Raw genomic sequence first — 23,885 nt, forward strand, 5'->3', positions numbered from 1 at the left:
AGATGCGTCAAGGCTCTGCCTTCATTAGTTCAGACGTAGCTAATGTAAGCTACATGTTGCAGCAACGATAAGGAGGCGGAAGACATCAGCATGATTGGCACAATTCAAGCCTACTCAAGTCGGGGTGGTAGATATAGATGGCTTGTCGACTTCGAGGGAGGCAAGCAAGTCTTCCTAGAGTGCCAGGAATTGGTGCAGCTGATCGTAGAATCAAGACGTACTGGCCTCGATGTTACGAAGAGTGCTGCCGCCCACGCAAGCACACACGAGTCGCATCCCCGCAGTGTCGACCGTGACGCCGACGACGATCAGGACTTGGACAGCTAAGACGATCAGGAGTGACAGTTGGCATTGAGCATGTGAGCGTAGGACTGGACTAGCGGAGCTCAGCGTACCTTGTGTAGGAAGTGAACCAGGATCCAAGCCTCATTCATGTTTTCTTCTCACAAATACATGTATTTTTCTCCTCTTACATCCTGGTGAGCTCTGCATCCGGCCCCAAGGACAGTGTAGTAAATTCAAACAAGCATGGACCGGACAAGACAAGTATAGAGCCGACGATATCGCCATGTGTTATCTGCACTCGGCATGCCGCCATTTCGTGGCAAAAATGTCTGCACTCGAAAACCCCTCAACGTGCACTCGAATACCATCCGCGCCCGCTCCAGTACGGCATCGCCAACGTGCAGGATGAGGATGGTGCGATCGTCGCACAACGGATACAGGTGGCTCTCGTGCTGCCTTCGCGACTCAAAAAATGGCTCTACGCAATCTCGCGGTATATCCAGTCCAGATATCTCTACTCGCACTGAAAGAAACAGCCTACAATAGTCTCCGCTAACGCAGCGCCATAAAACGCTCCAATAGCGTTGAGACTATCTCATAAGTCTCGTTTAATAAGTTAGCAGATCAGATTTCTATTCACAAATGTGTATTACCAGTAAGGAATACTACACACTCTCTTCCTCGTCAGTGTCCTCTTGCAATTGCACAATAAAGAAATACGCTCCAGCGCCCATAACGCCTCCGAGAAGAGGACCAATGATAGGGACCCAGAAGTAGTGGGCGTTGGAAGAAAACACCTTGGGGCCGTAGCCAGCTAGTAGAGTGAACAAACGAGGACCAAAGTCACGTGCTGGGTTCAAAGCGTAACCGGTATTCATTCCCAATGCCATGCCGAGGGCCATGAACAGCATGGCAAATGCAAACGGAGTTCCCACGGGGCCTGCACCTCGGTTACGCTCGTCGGTGATGGCGTAGATGGCCATGAGTAGCAATGCAGTTCCCAATGTTTCACTGTAAAAAACCAGTGAGGTTCGAGATGCCGTCCTTGGGGTACGTCACGAAGTTGCCTTGTGTGGTCACTCCGTTCGGGTCGATCTCCATAAGACGCTGGCAGTGCAGCACGTAGACAAGAGCAGAGGCACAGAACGCGCCCATCGTTTGGGCTACTGCGTAGCCTGGCACTTTCCACCATGGAAGACGTCCAAACACTGCGTGTGTGAACGTGACGGCGGTGTTCAGGTGCGCACCGCTGATGCCTTCAGCGACGTAGACACCGACGAGAACGCCAATGCCCCAGCAAATGTTGACACTGAGCCACGTGCCGTTGGCGCCGTCCGAGAGATTTACTTGGTTGTTGACCCCGATACCAAAGCAGAGGAACACGAGAGTACCAGGAAACTCGGCCAGACACTCCCGCATGTGTACGCTCTTAGTCACAAACGGGATATGCTCTCGGGCGCTTCCAGTGATGTATACGTGGCTGCGGTTGGTTTCGTGCAGCATGGAGTGTGTGGAGTACGATCGTGGCATCCGGCGACGGTGCCCGACGTTTTCTCCGCCTGTTCCTACTGTCTTGATGTAGTACGGAATCTGGTATCCGGACTTGTCGGTGAGAGAGAAGATATCTCCACTGTGTGCGAAGCTTGCTTCCTCCATGTTGGTTGAGGTGTTAGCTGGTGTTCTTGGCTGCTGGAAGAAACGAATAATGAAGCGATTCCAAAGCAGTATCATGCTTTATGGATAACATGAGACGCTCACGTGGAGAGCCTCATACGTGACAAGTGAAACACGTGGCTCTCAATGTGGATCTGAAGAAATGATACGGGGCAGTTGTGTGGAGCGCATTCGACATATGAATAAACTTTGCTGCTCTAAGGACAATAAGCAACCTAACATGTAAGTTCGTCGGTGCGACAGAAGACTACAGTCTCCATTAATAAGTAAATAACGTGCATTTTTAGGTCTATAAGCAGATAGATTTATGTAAATGCATGTCATTTTTGAGCAAGTACGAAGAATTTTGTTAGTCGTCACTCAATCTAGGTTCGTCTACACGTCCTCCTCCTCATCTTCAACATCATGCTGGATTTGCACCAGCAAAATGTAGGCTCCAGCACCGATGACTCCGCCCAGCATTGGTCCGAAGATTGGGATCCAAAAGTAGTAATTTCTACTGCTAAACACCTTCGAGCCGAAACCAGCAAAGAACGTCAGCAGTCTTGGACCAAAGTCCCGCGCCGGGTTCAGCGCATAGCCAGTGTTCATACCAAAAGCCATTTCGAGCCCCATGAAGAGCAGAGAGAAAGCGAATGGCGTACCAACGGTACCAGCGCCACGGTTCCGCTGATCCGTGATAGCGTAGATTGCAATTAGCAGTAAGCCCGTGGCCAGCGCCTCGCTGTAGAACGCAGTGAGGTTGGAGATCTTCTCGTTCGGATACGTCGCAAAGTTGGCGTGCATTGCGATCTTGTCTGGGTCCTCTTCCATGATGTTTTGATACTGGTAGATGTAGATCAGCCCAGCCCCGACGAACGCGCCGAATGTTTGCGCGAAAGCGTACCCCGGCACTTTCCACCATGGAATACGGCCAAACATCGCGTGTGTGAAGGTCACGGCCGTGTTGAGGTGCGCACCGCTGACTCCTTCCGCGATGTACACGCCCATGAGTAGAGCGATGCCCCAGCAAATGTTGATACTCAACCACGATCCATTGGCCCCTTTTGACAGCGCGACTTGGTTGTTCCAGCCGAGGCCGCACGAACGTGCCTAAGAACTCGGCAAGACACTCGCGGAGGTGCACACTTTTTAGAATGATCGGCAGCTTCCTGGTCTTGTCGTCTGCGAGCCATATCTGGCTACGGTTCGTTTGGTGGAGCACTGCGTGCGTCAGGGAACCCGAAAAAATAATATGCATAAAAATGAATTATATTTTTTAATTTAATTATTAATTCTTACCCCTCAATTCATTTTTGAATTTGTTACAATTCATTCATAAATTGCTAAGGTACATGCCAACAAAGTCCACAGGGTCGCTTGCTACCAGCCATTTACAATACAGGCTGCCGGCCACGTCCAAACCTACCAAACATCCATTCAGAATTCAATCTACAGTCTTCTGGGCACCCCTCTACCGCTACAGTGCCCTCTCTACCCATCATGGTCCTAACGAGCAGCCAAATTTGCTCAATGCTCTTCACTGAGGTTGGTGACGGCTTCTACAACTGCACGACCTGCGGCAAGCAGTACAAGAAGGGCAACGGCTACACGAATCTACTAAACCACCTACGACGCAACCACGAGGACTATGAGCAAGAAGCCCAAGAAGCTGTTCGCCGCCAGAATTCCCTAAACCTTTGCCTAGTCAGCCAACGTACGCGGGATCTACACCGTTGGCTTGAATGGGTGATTCGTGAGCGCCTCCCGTTTGCATTTGTGGAGCGAAGGCTCACCCGGCTGAATGTGGCACTTTCTACCGTGTCAGAGGACACGCTACTCCGCTATATAGTATTGCTGTTCGAGGTAGTTGAGGGCCGTGTAGCCAGTGAGCTGCCCGAATCATTTGGTCTCGTATTGGACGGCTGGACAAGCAGAACCGTCACTACGTTGCAATCTTTGCGGTATTTGACAGTGCCACCGGTAATACCGGTAAAACCGGTAGCAGCGCGGCTAGTGAGTACTACGAGGACTTAGAGTGCTTATCTCGTCGCTTCGTGCTGCTAGCTTTCTCGCCCGTAGAGACGGATGAAGATCTTAGCGCACAGAGCCAGTACGACCTAATCGCTGATACGCTGTCGCGATACAACAAGCCCTGGAGCGCAGTGAAGTTCATGGTCGGCGATAACTGCTCCGTTAACCAGTACATTGGCCGGAAGGAGATGGCTATACCGCTAATCGGATGCGCTAGCCACCGCTTTAATTTAGCGGTCAAGGACTTCCTCAAGAACGAAGACGAGTTGATAATTAAGGTCCATACCTTGATGTCCAAGCTGCGTACGATCAAAGGTAGAGCCATTCTTCTCCCATCTGTCTCCTCTGCTGAGGAACGACACCAGATGGTCGAGCACGTACGAGATGGTAGAGCGCTACGCCAAACTCCAGCCGGCAATTGTTCAGCTGGGCCTCAATGTCCTCGTGGAGCATGATGTGCAACCTCTCCTACTACGGCGTGCGGAGCACGAGCGCGTCAAGGCGCTTCTTAAAGACTTAGCAGTTTTTGAAGCCGTTACCAAGGAGCTGCAGAAGTCTACGCTAACTTTGTCCGCTTCGCGACGTCTTTTTGACCAGGTTGTGAAGGAATACCCAGCCCTACAGCCTCGGCTGTCAACAACGGCATCTATAGTGAACAACCCCAATTTAGAGCAAGGTCTAGTCAAGTTACAGCGTGGGGAGGCGCTAAACGTCGCGGAAAAATTAGCCTGCGCTGAATTTAGATCCCCTGATCTCGAACGGTCGTCTTCAAGAGTCGCCGAGGAGTACTCTATTGTGAGAGCAGCGTTCAAGAAACGCAAGGTCGTGAAGCGCTCGCACTACGTTGACGTCGCGTACATCCCGCCAACGTCTAACGAGTGTAAGCGCTTCTTCTCTCTTGCTAAGCTGGTGCTGTCTGATCTACGGAAGCGAATGTCTCCAGCCAGGCTTGAGATGATAATGTTTCTGAACTACAATCGCGACTTGTGGGACCTGAGTGCGGTGGACAAGGTACGCTCGAGTATGGGCCGGAATAATGCAAATAATTGAATTATTAATTTTCTTAGCTCACATCGATGTATTAATCTTAGTATTGCATTTTCCGGTTCCCTGACATCTGGAATATACGAGCTCAACATGGATTGAAGATTTTTTAATGGAGGGTTACTGAGTCGACTGGATAGAAGTCTAGCAAAAATATCCTATGCACTTTCGAGAACTCGCTCTCGATCCGATGTAACTTTTTGCGGGAGGCCTGGGTGCTGCCTCTCAACGAAGATAATGAATAGTCCATCGCCAATAGCACCTCCAATTAGAGGCGCTACGATCGGGATCCAGAAATAGTACGAGTCTTCCGTGAACACCATGTGATACCCGATGATATAAGTGAAGAGGCGAAAGCCAAAGTCTCGGTTCGGACTCATGCCTAGACCAGAATTGGAGCTGAGCGCGCACAAAATGGCCGTAACCAGTAACGCTAAAGCGAACGGAGTTCCTCTATTCCAGGCCAGCGGTTGCGTCCGTCTTTGATTACGACTTGCACATTTGCTTCAGCATACAACCGATTACATGGGACTTCCTGAGCCAATCCGGAGTGACGGTGGCGTATAGAGCCACATCTTGTATCAGCTCCTCCACCCTGCAGCCAGCACACTTGGTGTGGTCTCTGATGGAGCATATTGAAGCAGATCGCCAACGCTATCATGATGTTAGTGGCAACGCCGTTCAACCGAATCGTAAGAAGACACGTGCGAGGTTACAGCTGCTGATGGACTACCACTTGGAAGCAAACTCCAAGGTTCCAGGCTACAGCGATCGTAAGTTAGACAGTTCTACTTTCGCAATATAATCAACACTACGACTTCGTATTAGCAGCAGCTCAAGTTTTAATCCGGCCCAGTATGGCAGTCAACGCCGCTGTTGGGTCTAACGACGCCGCCGACAGCAACGCGGATTCTATCGCGCTGAGCGATATAGACTTTTCTGATGTGGACCTCGACCATGCGGTGGAAAGTTCGAATGATTCCGCCTTCGAGCTCGAAGATGAAGTAGAAGGAATATCGACGACTGCAAACGAAGAAGTGGCTTCGCAGCGACCATACAGACGTGAAGCCACCTTCGACTCGTTTTCGGCAGCATACAGGGCGATGGTCGACAGAAGCAATGATGTCTATACCTACGAAACTCGATACGAGAGCGATCGACTACTGACTAGGGTATATCGTTGCCGTTCGCACATTAATTGTGGGGTTCGCTTCAAAATCAAAACTGCGGCTGAACCCGAAGCCCCAACACAGTATTATCTCGAACGAACCGGAAGTCACGGATCACAGCCAGCTACGGTCACCCGTCGAGGAATTCACCCCCAACTTCTAGACGAAGTGGACGCGTTGCTGGACATGGGTTGGGGAGCTAAGCAGCTCCGATCTATGCTAAATCATCGATACCACGACGAACCAAGATCCCCTCGCATGGTACCGAGCTGCAAACAGCTTGAGAATCGCAAAGCATTTCTTGTTCGTAGCTCCGCTAATGGTTGGGATATCTCAAACCATGTAACTTTTACTGCCTGGGCAAGTCAGAGAGTGTGTGATACTCGTGAAAAGTTCATGGCCGTAGACGACCCGAACGATAGACGGATGGATGAAATGATAGTGCTTGACACATTCATCTTCGATGGTCAAGCTCCTGATGAGGGTACTTCATTTGGTGTTGTGGTCACAACACGACGAGTCTTCAGGAAATGTAACCCGGTCAGTAAGAGATCAAGGTGATTCTCTCGTCTGTGCAACTGATGGAACTTATAAACTACACTTTGGAGGGTGGACTGTGGTTGACTGTGGCTCCGTCGGATTAACGTGGTCCAAAGGCAAGTACGTTCACAGGTTTATTCCGTGGGTGTATATGTTCGTCAGGACGGAGTCAAAAGCTGGATACGCCAAGATGTTTGAGGTTGTCTGCGAACGAGCTCTGTCGTTTCTAGGAGTGGAAGTACAAGTTGCCTTTGGAAGTCTCGACCATTTAGAAGCTATTGCGTCTGCTTTTTGTGAGGTATGGCCAGAGGTAACTCTTATCACGTGCTGGCCTCATATGGCTCGGAACTCGCGACAAAAAAAACTCTATTGGTGAATGCAGAGCTGTACGCCGAGATGATTAGGCCCGGAATTGACCTCCTTCGAGCCGCTCGCACTCACAAGCAGTTCGTTAAGCTTGCGGACGTAGTTACAGAACACTGGATTACTAATGGAGAGAGTGCCTACGCGAGTTGGTTCAAAGAAGCTTACCTGAGTGAGAGATGGAATAGGTGGCATGTTAACGGGGCCAAAGTTGGAGGAGTATTACAGAGTCAACAGGGGATTGAGTCGCACCACAGCGTCATTAAGAAGACCTGCGTTCCCAGCTCTCGTGCATCCGCCAATGGTGTACTAAGCGGCATTCTACCTAGAATTCTTAAGGCTGATGGAGAGGATCTTTGCCCTCTTAGGGTCGCCCACTTCAGCGAAGGTCCCGTTCCACCAGAAATGATGGTAAAAGCTGAACTTCTGGTTGCTACCCAACGTAACTACAAGCTCGTCTACAAAGGCAGAGGACGTCTACGACGCCTAAGTGCTGTCGTATTTAGCGATACAAAGCATATCGTTGGTGGTCAGGGTATGCTTGGAGCTAATGTGGACAATGAACGAGTGACTAAATTCCTGAAGTCTCTCGAAGGTCGTTTCCCCAGACGAATCACTTAATTGAAGCTAGAGTTTGAGCTGCTTTCTCTGCACAGAGTGATGGTAAAGCACCAAGAGTACCCACATCCTTTCGAACTTTTACCAACTTGGTCACACGAGACGATCGAACGACTACGGAAATTCTTGCAATGTACATGCGAGGCCTTTATCCGATCAGGATGGGTGTGTTCTCACGTACTAGCTGTACTGTCCTTGTTGGACCTTTTGGATCTACGTACTGCTATGGCTACTGTTCCAGGTCGACGTACACCAGGTCGACCTCCAGCTAGGCGTCTAGCCCTGACAACACAGAGTAACGAGGACGGGTTTTATGAGGTGAATCGACTCGTTCGACTTTTTCTCAAGCGACCGGGATAGCCACTACAATGGAGAATAGTGGGCAATTTCAACGTTGCTCCCGACCAAACAGCCGAATCCAGCTCGGTCATTGGCGACGTCATTGCTGTACGGCTCTCAGACGGAGTGTACAAATGGTCGGTGCGTTTTGGCGACGGTAGTGTTCAAGATTATGAAGCTGAACAGCTAGCCACAGCTGTCAACCGAGCCCACAACCTACACATTCGTGTTACAAACTAGGCAAAAGTGGCGAAATGATTCATGTGGCAACCATACATTTGATGATTAGAGGCTAGATGTATCGAGCGCTTCGGGTGCTGAGAACTAGGGACCTGCTAACAATTTAATCTACCTTTCGATTCGAGTACGTTAAGGTCACAACCACATTCAAAAGATGCGTGCAGCTTCAATAGTACTGATGCATACCACTGGATACATACAATGTCTCTACAAGTTGCGCTATGGAAGTACTTTATTATTTTATATGTGAGGCTTATTACTTGTCGTCAAAGCATAGGTAATAACGTAAAAATTAGTTTCATCAACGTAAAATAAAAAATAACGAAGATATTAATTATATTGTGTCTCCTTCAACATGTAACACTGCAACTCGTTGCAGTTGGTGTCCGTGTATCTCGCCTGCACCTTCCACAAAAACTATCAAAATTGTTATTCTTTATGCGGGTACTTAGAAACGAGAACAACTAACAGCTGAAAAATACTGACAACAGGCCAGTAGGGATCATAAGTACTTAACAGGTGAACAGTGCTAGAACAACAGATTATAATTAGCACCCAGACCGTGTGAGTTGAAGTCCCTACAATACATGCTACGGTACAAGTCCCGATCCTGCTCTCAATCATACGCACCTGTGCTGCACTCCGGCTTCGCGACTGCAGCGGGACCGAGTACAAACATACTGATGTTTGTATGCATCGAGACATGGTTGGCAGTGAGCCACGGCACAAGTGTTGCCGCAGTGGACGGCATCTTATTGGTGTCTACTATAGACTTACTTGAAGATACTATGAACTAATCTACTTTGCGGAACGCTGGCGCTCGGGTGTGTGGCAGTGCATCACTTCGGCTTTTGCTATCTGCAGCAAGCAACTGCCCCACACCAGAACGCCACGGTCCTGTCGATCTTTGCCCCGGCACTTACTGTGTTAAACGTACTTCTTCTACCTGCTCTTACTTCTACTGCTACTATAGTGTCAGTTGCCTCATGGCACCTACTCTAAGAAGCGATAGACAGCTCGAGAGCAGCCCGGTGACGCGCCCTGGGTCACCTCAGGTTATGAGCCCAATCAGGGCGCAGAACTCGGCTGACGTGTCAGCTGGTTTGAACAACAACGACTCGAGAGACCAAGCGGAAGTTTCGTCGAATCGAAGCCAAGGATCGCAAGGATTGGCTGGAGATGCAACTGTGGGTGGTGACACACCACTGTCGCACAACGAGATTGAGCATTTCATTCGATCATTGGTCCAAAGTACGGATGGTCAACCTTTCATCCGAAGGTTGCTTGAAGGTATGCAAGATTTTCATTCTGCGGAAGTCTCAAATTAACGGCAGCCCTAGACAGAGGAACAGCGCGACGTCTGTGGAGCAAGTGAGAACTGGCGTGAGGAAGCGGGCATGGACAACACCTTCCCCGGCGGGAGATACGACGACAAGGAACTGGCGGAGTACGCCAAGGCACTGCGGAACTCCCCGGACATCCTACTGCCCAAGCTCGTGATTAAGGCCGATTACAAGGCGTGGCGCAGCAAAGTGCCGCTACACTTCGAGCCACGCACACTCGGTGCCATTACGTACGGTGGTGAGCGCTTTGACGCTGCGCTCGGGTACCAGAGACCCAAGTACAACGAATGGTACTGCGCACGAAAGAACAAGGCATTTTCTGCACTCGCACTGTCGCTGTCAGTGGACTTGAGGTCCAAATTCAAGATCGATGAGATGAGGGACAACGTGGAGGCTGCGTCTATCCTATGGACCTACATTACCAAACACTTCGAGGCTGGCGACGGAATCAACCCTGATTACCTGATGCGAGATCTCATGACAAGGATGTTGCAAACGAACGAGTCTGTAACGGTGTACGTCGACGACATCGAGCGCAAGGTGACGATGCTGCGTCAGGCCAAGGGCGAGTTCGAGGAATGGCAGCACGCCAGCTTGCTGTTGTCGAATGTCGTGTTGGTGTTTCGTGACCTTGCTCGAGAACACGCAAACTGGATTAACAGTAATGATCGCAAATCATTGAAGCTGACAGAGGCGTTGCAGCGTCTCCGGTCGGCTGAACACCTGCGCAACCAGCTCGAGCTACAGTCGAGGCCGGCTACTGATGTGGCACGCCCTATGCAGGTGGCCCATGTCGCTGGTGGTCAAGGTGCAAGTAGGGGTAACGGCAACAATCGCAAGCGCGGCAAGCTGCAACGCAAGCAAATGAAGGCTGTGGTCGATAAGAAGCAGCGTACTCAGTGCGCCAGCTGCAGTGGTGACGGTCACTGGTACGCTGAATGCACGGATCAAACGGGCAAACCACTCAAGGCAGAACTAGCGAGAAAGCTTGCAGAGAAGAAGCAAAGCAGGAAGCCACCTGCTTCACTCGTTGGCTCTGTACGTCGTGTGCAAGTCGTTCAAGGTGAGAGTGATGCTCAAGGTCTGACTACTGGAGTGTCGTTGTGTGCGGGAAGTGACACGGAGACTGTGGACCTAACTGGCAATGCGTCACCAGATGCGGAGGCGTCACCAGTGTACTCGCCCACATCTCCTGCAAGCCCGAATGACGATGATCAAGCAGGACTGAACCTCCCCAATAGTACCATGGCTACCTCGCAACAATTGGAGTTGGAAGAGAAGCCGCCTGCAGTACCTGCTCTAGCTGATGTTGCAGTTCAACAAGCGGTGCAGACACTTGTGACGGACGCTGTGCAGCGCCAGTGGGAGGGCGTGCAGTCTCAAGGATCAGTACCTACGTGGCAGAAGATACTGCTCCATATCAGTCAAGAGCTGAAGGGCGTGTCGAATGTTGAACCTTTGCCTGAGCCGAAGCACAACAAGGGTGGATCACAAGGGGGTCCGCTCGTGCGCGGAGATGGCATTCAAGGGATCCATTTGGACATACTCAGAAGCCAAGGACATGACGAAAGTTATGGGAATCAGATGCAACTGAGTCCGTATCAGCAAGGACGTCAGTACGGACGTGAAGCACGTGGACGCTCTCCACTTCGTGATGAGCCTATGTACTTCAATCGAGGACGCAGTCGGTCACCACCTGGTATGCAAGGTTGGCGTGGCAGATCGCCACCTCGTGGACGCACTGATGCTTTGCCGTGGGGGCCACCGAGACGCAGTTCGTCACCTCCACCGAGATGGGGTGGACGTTTGAGCTCGCCACCTCGTGAACCACCCAGTCATTATGGACCTCAGCCACGACAGCAGTGGCGTAATGACCCACCAAGCCGCTATGGACCGCAGCTGCCCCAGCAGCAGCAGTGGCGTGATGGGCCACCTCGTGAGCGTGGTCCTTCACCTCCTCGTGGTGGTGGCAGAAGTTATGATGAACATGGTTACCGCGATGGTAATCGTAGACGTGATATGTCACCTCGGCGCTCTCCACGTCGATTTGCTGGTCCACCCTGCGATGGATCAACCAGATCATGGCAAGTCAATGCAGTTGCCCACAATCAAGGTATGCAATGCGATGCGGTCGAGTGGATCCTCGATTCTGGATCCCAGGCCAATGTATGTGGCGACCTTGCTCTGTTCACTACCATACGTGAGGACAGTGCAAGTCGTCTCGCCTTTGCTAACGGCACTACTGAGCATGCATCTGTCTGTGGTTCTGTACTACTGCGTGTAATGAAACAGGCAACTGGAATGATGGAGGATCGGCTACTGGACGACGTGGTGTACACTCCCAACGCTAAAGTGAACATTATCAGTCTAGGCTATCTGCAGATGACCGGGAAGTACAAGCTGACGTGCTCGCATGACCAGCGTACGGCCTGGATGTCCAAGCCTGGGACTATACTGAAGTTTGCAATGCACGAAAACATCTATCGTCTACGTACTGAGCGGGTGCCTGGTGTAATGGTGATGGCGGCACTGAAGCAGAACTTTGACAGCAAGAAAAGCATGGAGCTGCTTCACCAGCGCTTTGGCCACGCCAGTATGGACACTGTGCGAGTACTTTTAAACAAGCTCGATGTTGGAGTAAAGATGAATGCAAATGGTCTTAGCTCCTACGAATGTGTTGCATGTGCGGCTAGCAAATCGAGACGCATGACGCACTCACGAATATTGGTGAGAAAGCCCAAGCCACTAGAGAAACTCATGATGGATATCTGTACGGTGAACGAGCCTACGATTGGAGGTGCCATCATGTTTCTTCTCATCATTGACGAGTCAACTAGATACAAGTGGGCGTATTTACTTGAAAAGAAGAGTGAAGCGACATGGCATATCAAGGTGCTGTTGACTCAACTGAAGACGAAGCTACCTAAACTTGCGGTTCAGCGATTGCGGTCGGACCAAGGCGGCGAACTTGCGAGTACTGAGCTGGCCAATTACTGTGCAGAGAATGGTATCGAACAGCAATTCACGAACGCCTATTCACCACAAGAAAACGGAATTGTGGAGAGAGCAAATGGCATCGTGATGCCTCGTGTTCGGGCTATGCTAAGTGCTACGAGTCTATCAAATACGCTGTGGGGTGAGGCACTACTGCATATAGTTGCCACACTGAGCAAACTACCGACAAAGTCACTGGGGCTGGTCACTCCGATTCACAAGCTATTTCGAAGTGCACCTGATGTCGATGAGTTACGAATCTGGGAATGTATTGCACATGTGCGTGTGCCTCCGGAATCAAGACAAAAGAAAGAGAAGCTTCAACCAAGGGCAAAGTTGTCATTGTTACTCGGCTACAGTGATACTACTGTTGGCTACAAGTTTCTTGATCTGGAAACAGCTCAGGTGGTCACTGCTCGTGGGGGCAACGTGCGCTTCCATGAAGAATTCACGGCGAACGGGACGTACGTGAAGCAGCTGCTGGAAAATGCATTCCATGATGGAGACCATCAACTACCTGAGACTGTTCCGGTGACACGGATAAAGACGAGCATGGTGACATATCTGCCTGGAAAGGAGGACGTGTGCACTGCTCAACAACTTGAAGTGCTACCAATAGCAGACGCTACAGCTGAGAATGTGCAGAGTTCCAGTGGGAGAACGTCGACGGCTGACTCACCTACGACTAGTGATAATGCGATTACTAACAGTGCTGAGTTGCAGCCTGGTGTTGCTGCACCGGCTGCCGTGCAAGAGCCGGCTGAGGAGACAGAAGTGGCTACCAAAGCGAAAAAGAAGCGCAAGCGAAGAGCGCGAAAGAAACCTGCTTCAACTGAGGAAGAGGTGACCGGATTTGAGAAGCAACAGCCACCAGTCGAGCCATGCCTAAAACGCCCAAGACGAACGCAGAAACAGAGCGTACGACTACGAGATTATGTGGTAGGCCATGTGCTGGCCACTGGCATGGACATGAAGATCCCGACCACCTACAAGCAGGCGCGTCGGAGCAAGCATTGGTTGCGATGGAAAGAAGCCATGCTTGCAGAGTTGCAATCACTAAAGAGCCATAAGACATGGAAGTTGGTACCACGAGCGGTAGCCAAGGGCGTCAAAGTTATCACGTGTCGCTGGGTGTTTGCAGTCAAACGAGATGAGCGTGGGAGAATCAAGAGATTCAAAGCTCGTCTCGTCATCCACGGCTTTAAGCAGCGCCTGGGGGTGGACTATTGCGAGACTTATGCACCAGTGATACGATTCGAAACCATTCGGACTGCCATCTACTATGCAGTGCAGCGTGGCTGGGAGGTTCTACAATACGATGTGAAGACTGCATTTCTCTACGGAGATTTGGAGGAGCTCATCTTTATGGAACAACCGCCCGGCTTCCAAGTGGACGGACCAGGCTTTATCTGCAAGCTCCTCAAGAGTTTGTACGGTTTGAAGCAGGCACCGAATATCTGGAACAAGACACTACACACAAAGTTGATGACGATGGGATTCGAACGTATGGACTCTGACTATGGTCTGTACGCACTGAAAGAGAACGGTGAAGTGAAACTTTTGTTGACAGTTTACGTGGATGATCTACTGCTGATGGGACCACGTGAAGTATGCCTGGAAGTTGCTGCTTCCTTGCAGAGAGACGTTTGAGCTGACTACGATGGGAGCAGTGAAGTATCTCCTGGGAGTTGAGATTCTCATTAATCGGCCGCGCCGACAGATTATCTACAGTCAGCGGCAGTATGTACTGGAGATCCTCAAACGTTTCCACATGTCGGATTGCAATGGGTGTGCGACACCTGAGTCGGCGACCCTTCGACAATGGCTGTACCTACGAGCAAGGAATACCTGCCTTATCGAGAACTAGTAGGTGCATTGCAGTACCTAGTCAGTGCCTCGCGGCCTGACATTGCACACGCGACGCGACATCTTGGCAAGTTCCTAGCGAACTACAATCATTCACACTTTGCCCAAGCCAAAAGAGTACTACGCTACCTCAAGGCTACGAATAATTACGGACTTGTGATGGACGTGCAACTTGGAACGAGTGTTCGCATTTGCTGCTATTCTGATGCCGACTACGCAAACGATCCTGCTGATCGCCGCAGTATCAGCGGTTACGTTAGCATGCTGGATGGCAATGTGATTTCCTATGCTTCACGGAAGCAGGAGATCAACGCACTAAGCACGTGTGAAGCTGAGTATGTGGCGATGTCAGAAGCTACCAAGGATCTACTATGGTAGGCTGGTCTATGCAATGAGCTAGCCTGGAAGCACCCAACACCTTTGCTGCTGGGTGACAACGAGGGAGCAATCTCGTTGAGCACCAAGCCAGGCAAGCACTCGAAGTCGAAGCACATCGACAATAAGTACCACATGGTGCGGCGTAGCGTGGAGCTAGAAAAGCTCACTACGCAGCACGTTGGTACTAAGGACATGGTGGATGACACGATGACAAAAGCGCTTGCTGTCGTGAAATTTGCGCACTTTCGTAAGGCCATGAAGGTCTTACCGATTGTGATGAAGGACGCTAAAAACGATGAGGACGGTAAGGACAGTGAAGATGGCACCGCAACGACACGCGAGGCAAGTGCCTCAACTACGGCTGCTATGACGACTGTTCGCCATCACTAGATGCTTCTACTCAAGCTGCAACATTTGATGACCAAGGAGAAGGATACGTACTGATGCTACACTTGCGTGGCTGGCTGTACGCGTGGAGCTTTGACCTATCCTGCTTTCGAGCTTAGTACGGGTGACTTGTCCGCGATCGTAGCTACGAGTGTGATCGCGTCGACTTGACTCACGTCGCCGAGATCAAGTGGGAGTGTGAGTTGAAGTCCCTACGATACATGCTACGGTACAAGTCCCGATCCTGCTCTCAATCATACGCACCTGTGCTGCACTCCGGCTTCGCGACTGCAGCGGGACCGAGTACAAACATACTGATGTTTGTATGCATCGAGACATGGTTGGCAGTGAGCCACTGCACAAGTGTTGCCGCAGTGGACGGCATCTTATTGGTGTCTACTATAGACTTACTTGAAGATACTATGAACTAATCTACTTTGCGGAACGCTGGCGCTCGGGTGTGTGGCAGTGCATCACTTCGGCCTTTGCTATCTGCAGCAAGCAACAGCCCCACACCAGAACGCCACGGTCCTGTCGAGCTTTGCCCCGGCACTTACTGTGCTAAACGTACTTCTTCTACCTGCTCTTACTTCTACTGCTACTATAGTGTCAGTTGCCTCATGGCACCTACTCTAAGAAGCGATAGACATCTTGAGAGCAGCCCGGTGACGCGCCCTGGGTCACCCCAGACCGAAGGCGATGGCTAAGACTGTAGCCAAGAACTCGGCTAGATACTTACGCAGGTGCGCGTTGTGCGTGACGAATAGTCGTCGCTTAGTGGACTCGTGGTAATCTGTTTGAAGGTACTCGCGGTCATTGATGGGGATGTGAGTTTCGAGGGCATGACTGTAAGGCGTCGAGTCGGTGGTTTGCGACCCGTCATCACGTGGCTGTCATTAACTAGAGGTGTGCTGGCGGAATTGAAAGTGAGGGATAAAGCTAAAGGAATCGTGGTCTACAATAGTTTAAGTGGATATCAATGCCTGAGACGGATACCAAGAGATGTCGACTGATTATTGGCTGAAAACACGTTTGAAACGAAGATAGCGTTTTTTCAGCAACAACGTCAACAATGCTGATGAATTTGTCTACGTGGCACTTTTAAACGCTCTACTTGCCGTATTGCACAATCAGCTCGATCGTGTCTCCGTCCATGCTTTAGTTTTTATCGTTCCCTGAAAGTTTACGTTTGACATGAGCGGTGTGGAACCTTTTTGTGATTGATCTGAAATGTTAATAAACAATCCGTTCACTTTTCAACACAATGAATAGATACTTTATAAAGAGATATATGAGTTTACTCGTGTTCATGACATGAGCAGGGATCTAGTGGCTAATGTACCAATTGTGTTTTCTTGTCTCGTTGTTACTGATTCGCCTAAATTGTCAGATGAACTCGGACGGGTCGTGCGGGTGCTGTACCTGCACGAGGATCTCGTACGCACCCGCACCGAAAACGCCTCCAATTAGTGGTGCGAACATTGGGACCAAAAAGTAGTAGCTGTTCTCGGTGAAAACCTTCGAACCATAGCCAGCGAAGAATGTAAGCAGGCGAGGACTGAAATCGCGGGCCGGATTCATCGCGTATCCCGTGTTCATACCGAAGCTCATACCGAGCGCCATGATCATAAGTGCAAACGCGAACGGAGTGCCGACGGTACCAGGTGAACGGTTACGCTGATCCGTGATGGCGTACATGCACAGTAAGAGTATACCGGTCGCCAATGCTTCCGTGTAGAACGCCGTGAGATTGGAGATCTCCGGGTTTGGATGAGTAGCGAAGTTGCGGAACATAGTTTCTTTGTCTGGGTCCGCTTTGTGAAGACGCTGATAGTCGAGTAGGTAGATCGCGAAAGCTCCAACGAAAGCTCCGAGGAGCTGAGCGATGACGTAGCCAGGTGCTTTGCGCCATGGTAGACGACCGTATACGGCGTGAGCGAGCGTGACGGCTGGGTTCATGTGAGCACCGCTCACTCCTTCAGAGCAGTAGACGCCCATGAGCACGCCGATACCCCACGCCATGTTGATACTGAGCCACGTGCCTTCCCTTTTCTTTGAGAGAACGACTTGGTTGTTGACACCCATGCCGAAGGAGATCATGACGAAGGTGCCGAGGAATTCTGCGTAGCATTCACGTAAGTGGGCGTTACTGGTCACGAACCACTGCGTGTCGTGATCTTCGTCTCTCGAGTACTGACTGCGGTTGGTGTGGTGCAGTGAACGCTCGCAACGGTCGATCTGGCGCGGAGAGTCGGGCGTGTCAGGGTAATTACCGTACGTGCCGGACTTGTTCGTGATGTCGATGACTGGCGGGGTCGTGGAAGTGGTGTATCCTGACTCCATCCTGTAAAGATCGGCTTGTTATTTTGGTACAGTTGTTAGGAAGGTGGTAAAATGGAAAATAATACAGACGACGGGCTGAAGATCCAGACTAAAGCAGGTCTCCAATGTACCGCACCATTGCGTAGCCACGCACTGCTGGCTACTTGAACCGGTCTGATAAGCTAGTAATAAGCTCGTGTCTATCTCTGGTTGACCCTACTATCGAAACAGTTTCAAGCACGCTGCAGTTCCAAAGTACCAATCACCGTGAACCAGCGACGACAGCAACAGTAGAATATAGATGCTTATTAATAAGCTGGGCTGAAGTGAAACCACTCGCTCTATCTTAGCATTATTTATGTCAAAGCTACATTGTCGTTCCATGCAATAAATGAAAGATATTGGCTATTTTTCTGTGTCCTAGGAGCGAAGCTTGAGGAATGTTCGCTTTAGGACCCGAGCCTGTGCATGAAAACATCGTAAAAATACAAATGTAATTTGCCGACAATTATACGCGCAACGTACCTCGTAGCTGATCGTGTGCTGGATGGCGTTGCTCCCAGATACGTTTGCACTCTTCTGATCCGCTTCCGTTGTCGTGAAAATGTCCTTGCCATGTTGGTCAGCGCAGTCCAAGAATTCGAGAATATCATCCATCGTCGAGTCTCGAATGGTGGTCATGTGCTTGGCCAGAGTAAGCGCCAGCCCGAGGAAGCAGCGCTTGGCATAGTACCACGTGTCCGGCCCAAGTTTGCGATGATACGGCTCCATGCTCTTCATGACTCGACAGATACCAAAGTCGTAGTTGTTCTTCGAGCAGTAGAGCGTGCCGATAACGAGGTTCACGATACAGAGGTGGAAGAGTCTTTTCTCAGGGTCGCGACTCGATTCCTCCTCCTCTTCTCGCTCGATGGAGCGCAGTAATTCCTCCGCTTTCTCGTTGTCAGTGTTCATGACGTAGCACACGCACAGGTTGGCCAAGATTATGGCCTGCACATCCAACAAGTTGTCCTGATGCTTCTTCACGAACGGCTCGTAGTACTGAATAGCCTGTTCGTACTTGTTGCCTTGGAGGAAGAAGACATGCGCGACGTTGAGCTTCCAGGCCTCGTGCTCCGAGCAGAACTCGGCCGTCTGGCGGAAAATCTTCTCCACTTGCGTGTAGTTGCCACGCTCCCAGTAGATATTCGCCTGAGCCATGAGCACGGGCATAAAGTCTTCCAGTGCGTCATCGTAGGCTTTCAAGGAGGCTTTGATGTCCTCGTTCGACTGCGCCAAGCGCGCGTCCTGGATCTTCTTGGTCAGTTTCCGCAGCCCTTCAACGTGTTTGGTTGCCAGCTCGTCATACGTGCGATAGGCGTCTTCGGGTGACGTCTGTAGTGTCACGGTGGCGTCCATGAAGTCGTAGAACTCCTTCGACAGTAACTGAAACGTCAGATGCGCATTTTCGGCCAATACATCGGCCATGAGGTCGTGGAAGCCGTGCTTCGTGTACAGGATCAACAAGTTGGAGAAGGTTTCAACGGGAAATGGAGGGTTTTGCAGTAAGAAATTGAGCTTCTTGAAGCCGCCGTTCGGGTCCACGTCCATGTTCATGAGTCCGAAGTTGTGGAGCGATACCGGGTCCAGCTCTTCTTCCTGTCGCGGTGGCATATCCAGTAGAGCGTCTCGAGCTCCTTTGTAGTTCTTCATCTCGTACTCGATGGCTGCTTTGAGGTTAAAGGCCTCGACGAGCGCAGTCTCGCGTAGTACCGTCGAGTTCCGGACGGACTTGACGTCGGCGTTTTGCTCGCTTTTACTACCGACGCTGAGTTCCGGATGGTCTCGTACCCCCTTTTCAATGATCTCGGCTATTTGCCGCATGGCGTTGCCGTATTGTTTCATCTTGAAGAAACAGAGGGCGATGTTATAGGACAAATCTGGTTGGTAACCTAAAATATTGAGGGCGTCAGCGAACTTAACACGAGCAGCCTCGTAGCGACCTTCCTTGTACTCAATAGCCCCGTCGAACACGATCGTGGTCGGGTCGTCGGGTAGACACTCTTCCAGTACGGACCGCGTGGCTTTTATGTCGTTCTGCTCGTAGTAGGAGGCGGCTCTTAGTAGATGCACGCGTTGTGCGAACTGTTCGCTCTCCAGTTGACTCGCTCGTCTGGAAGCTGCGTCGTATTGACCGGATTTGTACAGTGATTGCGCTAGATAGAGCTGGTATTCGTCCACTTCTGGGTAGTTTGCACACAGTTGCTCGTACATGCCCACGGCCTGATGAAAGAGCTGCATGTGGTAGTAGCAGTAACCGAGAAGTGATAGAGCTGCTCGACTGTGCGGGTGGTTCTCTAGCTCGATCTGAAGGACTCGCACAGCTTCCTCGTACTTTTGGTCACGGATAAACCCGTAGATCGTCGACGTGTAGCTGCTCCCAGCACCATCTTGCGTCTGATACATCGGTATCGATAGAAATGCTCACGTCTCGGAATGACCGACTTTTCCGAACCGGCACTTCCGAAGATTTCGTGAATTTCTAAAGGGGGGGCGCGCTTTTAATGAATTTGGGCGAACGTTTTGGGTTGATTTTGACAACAGCGTCAAACATGATTACATCACCGGGTTCCGATATGAACTCCATAAGTTGTCGCGGTCTCCTTCTCTCGTCGGGGTCGTGTATCTTATGTAAGCCGGCGACGTAGGAACTTATACGGAAAAGTAAAGCAAATGTATTAACTTGTTTCTTGTTTCTGTTTCTTGAGCACTTCTGTTGAAAGAAGGAAAATCACGACTGAGAGCTTCCCTACCTGCTCTCCTACCTCCGAAAGTATCTCCTAATAGTCCCCATCCTGACCGACATCACTCTCAACTTCACTACCCTCCCACTGTCTGGATTCCTTGGTTCCACGTCAGACTTGGAACGAGGCCGTCTGAGTAGTAGAGACGGGATAGTCAGACGAGGCACTAAGCTTCTGCCGTGCACTAAACTGTCGGAAACACTCGTCCAGAATAGCCAGTCCTTCTGCCAGCCGTAGACCGTGACAATTCTCCCCGACTGACGCTCGGAGTCCTCGCCGAGCCTCGTTCCCTTCAGCATGTCCGACGGCAGTGGTGGTCGTCGAATCCGGAACGACAGGTGTCGCTCCAATCGAAGCTCCGCTTGAATCTCTTTCCACCGACGACGTTCCACTTCTCGGACTACCACGCAAAAGGTCGAGGCTGGCCTTCTCTCTCCCTTCCCGGCGCTCTTTCTTATTCCCGAGCTTAGTCCACCCTTGTTGAGCCGTTGAAATGCCAGATCGATCGACTCCACCTGCTTGCGAGGCCCAATAATACCTCGTAGCGTGACTATAGCAACCCAGCGTCAGCACCGACGCGTTCCAATAGAGACAAGCGATCGAGAATTCCAGCACCACGTCAACTAGTAGCGAAACAAATGCGACGCCCATCCATCCGCATAGTACGCCCTCCACGCCCTCATACAGCATGCGTGGCAAGTAGAACATGAGAGACATAAGCAGTTGCATCACGAGATAGACACCAGTTAGATATTCGCCCACACGATCAATCGAGGCAACCACAGCTTCAGCCATAGCCCTCAAGTAACGACAGGAAGACGTCCAGATAAGCTGCACCACATCAGGAACGAAGAGGCAGAACGAGTGATGCCACGCCTCGCACCACCTAAGGCACAATCGTCCGAATATTCCAAATCGAGATTCGTAGTTCCGGAGTACCGCCATAGGAACGAGGAACAACAACGTGACCAAAATACACGCGTATTCCCTGGGAGGCAGTGCCTTCGCGTTCGCGCCACGCACCGTAGTTTCAAATCTGTCACTACAAGTGTACCAAAAGAAACAGATAGTAGTACCGCAATCCAGCGCACTAGCACCTAATGCCCATCCCACGTTCCGTAAAGGAGTCGTGACAACCCACACCGCGATACCAGCCACAGCACAGCCCAACATCGCTCCAGTCTCCATCTCGGGGAGCTTAACAGTCGACCACACCACATCCTTCCAGTGAAACCACTTCTCCAGCACTTCCGCCATTCTCAAATGACGCCGCTTAAGACTGAGAGATCCAGCCAGTGTTGTCCGTTAGCATCCTCGTCCCAACTGTCGTCACGAGTCACCCAAATCGTTATTTCTCACGTCGTTCCATTTCTACACCCAGTCGCTAACGTCTTTTTCTCCGACGTGTCCCTTCCGTCAGCCACTAACCTTTCGAGAGAAACTTATCCGTCAGTTTCCAACTATCCCAGCAGCGAGCATTTTTCGACGACAATAGCCTCTCTTTCGCCATGTCCAAGCGTCTGTCAGCAGCAGAGCACACGCGTTTCAAGGCCTTCTTCGACGCAGCACTCGACTACGACGAACATGGAACGCCAGGCGACGACGCCAAGGCCATCAAGCGGGAGTTCTGGACCGAGTTACGAGGACACTTGGAAGGCAACGGCCTATCTACAGGTCTAGCACATCTGGACCAACTCGTGGATGACTTGTTAGAGGAACGGTCTCCAGTTTCTCTGCACGGTCCCGTAGTCGCTCTGCCTTCGCAGCCCGGAGTCTCAGCTCCAGCACCGTCGCCTGCCAAGTCGTCCACCGCTTCAGCCACTTCGTCTGCGAAGAAGACCACCCGTAGCAAGCGAAAAACCCGTAGCGGACCACCACCTGTCAAGACGACCAAGAAACTACGCAGTAGTGACAAGCCTGCTCCGTCACCATCTCCACTCGTTCCGTCCGCGGAGTATAAGGCGTTGATCGACTTGAATCCCGACGCACCCGACTCTGTGAAGGCTGCCGTTTACTCGATCCTCGCCAAGGCCGAAGCAGCAGGAAAGAAGCCTTGGTGTATCGCCTTCCCGTGGACCGGACGACCTCAATGGTACAATCCTATCCGTTTCCGCGCTGTGTATCGTGCCCATTGGCGTTTCTGGATGATGCATCGGCGTGCCTTTTGGGAGTGGGCTCTGTACGCGCCTTTGGCATCGGAGACGGCGCAGAATAACCGCCGGAAGGCAAAGATGCGAGCTGTTCAAGCCCGAGTCGCCTTCATGAGCTTGTGCATTGAGACTTGGGGCTTCTATGTCTTTCTCACGCTCCTCGATAAGTGCCCGTTGATGTTCTGGATGGGCGGCCAGCCCGGCCGAGACAATAAGAAGACGCTGCACTACGATGGACCTCTAGCCGACGCTCTCACCTCCCTCGAAGACAAGGATCCGGAACGATACGAAGCCACGATCGCTAATGCACTGGAACCCGTGCAGATCGACGCCTACGTCTACCCAAGCATTCGCGCCCTCCTGGAGACGACGGAGGCTCTGGTCCCTACCGCTAAGCCGGCCAATCGGCTGTCCATGGTGGCTCTGGCACGCGTTCGTCTCGACCTCCAATCGTTAGTGACGCCCAAGGACACGTGGGTAGGGTCGAAGAGTGACGAACCTTGGAGGACCCTCATCAGCGACGCTACCGTGAAGCAGACCCAGCTTACCGTCGCGACAGAGTTGAAGAATGGCACGTACCAACTTCCCGAAGTCCGTGGTCCGACCAAGACGGAGGTCAAGCGTGCCGAATGGTCCGATCTCGAAGAGGAGGACGAAGACGAGACTAAAGCCGCCGATCCTGCCGCTGCTGTCGAGACCTCCACTGTTACCGACTCTAAGGAAGTCAAAGCCGACGCTGACGACGGAGAAGATGGAGACGAAGCGGTTGAGGACGACGAAGAGGCCGAGGAGGACGAGGACGAAGAGGACGAAGACAACAAGGCGGAGGCTGACGACGAAGGAGACAACGAGAAAGCTGTTCCCGAGAAAGCTCCAGCCGCCAAAGAGAAAGCCACCAAAAAGTAGTCTTCCAGCTAACGCGAGTAGTAGTCGTCCGACTATCAGTTCATTGCCTCAGAATAATTTTGCGTCCCTAAACTTCTTATAGTTCCACAATCTTTCACAAATCACCATCGTTCCATCAATGTTAGACGCGCCGTTCCAAATTATTCGTTCCAACCTTGTCTCGTTCCAGACAATCTCGTCTCGTAACAACTCTTCCAAATTGGAACCCAAAGTATCCATGCTCATCTCGTTCTCATATGTAAAATGCAGCAATACAGCCCAGCATCTTGAGATTCTCTCGTTCTCAAATACCGATTAGAGTGAAGTCATCACACTCCACTCGTTCCAACCGGTCAAGTGACCAGCTAGAACAACACATCCGCGTCGTCCACGTCAGCGTTGGCTTCGACCAACCTGGCGCTCCGACGTAACTCCGGCAAACCCTTCTTCTTACGATCTGCATCTTCAAAGGCAGTGATTAACGTTCCGAAC

At 51.2% G+C, this 23,885-nt stretch overlaps 6 protein-coding genes across 6 annotated transcripts; 2 read left to right on the forward strand and 4 right to left on the reverse strand.

The window, feature by feature from the left end:
• Positions 1–950: 950 nt before the first annotated feature.
• On the reverse strand, positions 951–1,941 carry PITG_09203 (Major Intrinsic Protein (MIP) Family; the record flags this gene model as incomplete). Its single annotated transcript, XM_002903455.1, has 3 exons — positions 951–1,296; positions 1,345–1,352; positions 1,408–1,941. The coding sequence occupies 3 exons, from the start codon at positions 1,939–1,941 to the stop codon at positions 951–953; spliced, it is 888 nt and encodes a 295-aa protein (XP_002903501.1).
• Positions 1,942–2,334: 393 nt separating this feature from the next.
• PITG_09204 (aquaporin, putative) lies at positions 2,335–3,199 on the reverse strand (the record flags this gene model as incomplete). Its single annotated transcript, XM_002903456.1, has 2 exons — positions 2,335–3,017; positions 3,070–3,199. The coding sequence occupies 2 exons, from the start codon at positions 3,197–3,199 to the stop codon at positions 2,335–2,337; spliced, it is 813 nt and encodes a 270-aa protein (XP_002903502.1).
• A 2,623-nt stretch (positions 3,200–5,822) lies between these two features.
• On the forward strand, positions 5,823–7,022 carry PITG_09206 (uncharacterized protein; the record flags this gene model as incomplete). Its single annotated transcript, XM_002903457.1, has 3 exons — positions 5,823–6,681; positions 6,731–6,893; positions 6,941–7,022. The coding sequence occupies 3 exons, from the start codon at positions 6,402–6,404 to the stop codon at positions 7,020–7,022; spliced, it is 525 nt and encodes a 174-aa protein (XP_002903503.1).
• A 99-nt stretch (positions 7,023–7,121) lies between these two features.
• PITG_09207 (uncharacterized protein) lies at positions 7,122–8,285 on the forward strand (the record flags this gene model as incomplete). The annotated part of the gene is made up of 3 exons (XM_002903458.1): positions 7,122–7,655; positions 7,716–8,014; positions 8,129–8,285. The coding sequence occupies 3 exons, from the start codon at positions 7,122–7,124 to the stop codon at positions 8,283–8,285; spliced, it is 990 nt and encodes a 329-aa protein (XP_002903504.1).
• Positions 8,286–16,639: 8,354 nt separating this feature from the next.
• On the reverse strand, positions 16,640–17,384 carry PITG_09208 (aquaporin, putative; the record flags this gene model as incomplete). Its single annotated transcript, XM_002903459.1, has 2 exons — positions 16,640–17,282; positions 17,335–17,384. The coding sequence occupies 2 exons, from the start codon at positions 17,382–17,384 to the stop codon at positions 16,640–16,642; spliced, it is 693 nt and encodes a 230-aa protein (XP_002903505.1).
• Positions 17,385–17,995: 611 nt separating this feature from the next.
• Positions 17,996–20,020, reverse strand: PITG_09209 (uncharacterized protein; the record flags this gene model as incomplete). The annotated part of the gene is made up of 2 exons (XM_002903460.1): positions 17,996–18,037; positions 18,101–20,020. The coding sequence occupies 2 exons, from the start codon at positions 20,018–20,020 to the stop codon at positions 17,996–17,998; spliced, it is 1,962 nt and encodes a 653-aa protein (XP_002903506.1).
• Positions 20,021–23,885: the final 3,865 nt, after the last annotated feature.

This window comes from Phytophthora infestans, genomic scaffold, assembly GCF_000142945.1.
Source record: "Phytophthora infestans T30-4 supercont1.14 genomic scaffold, whole genome shotgun sequence".
Taxonomy (NCBI): Eukaryota; Oomycota; class Peronosporomycetes; order Peronosporales; family Peronosporaceae; genus Phytophthora; species Phytophthora infestans.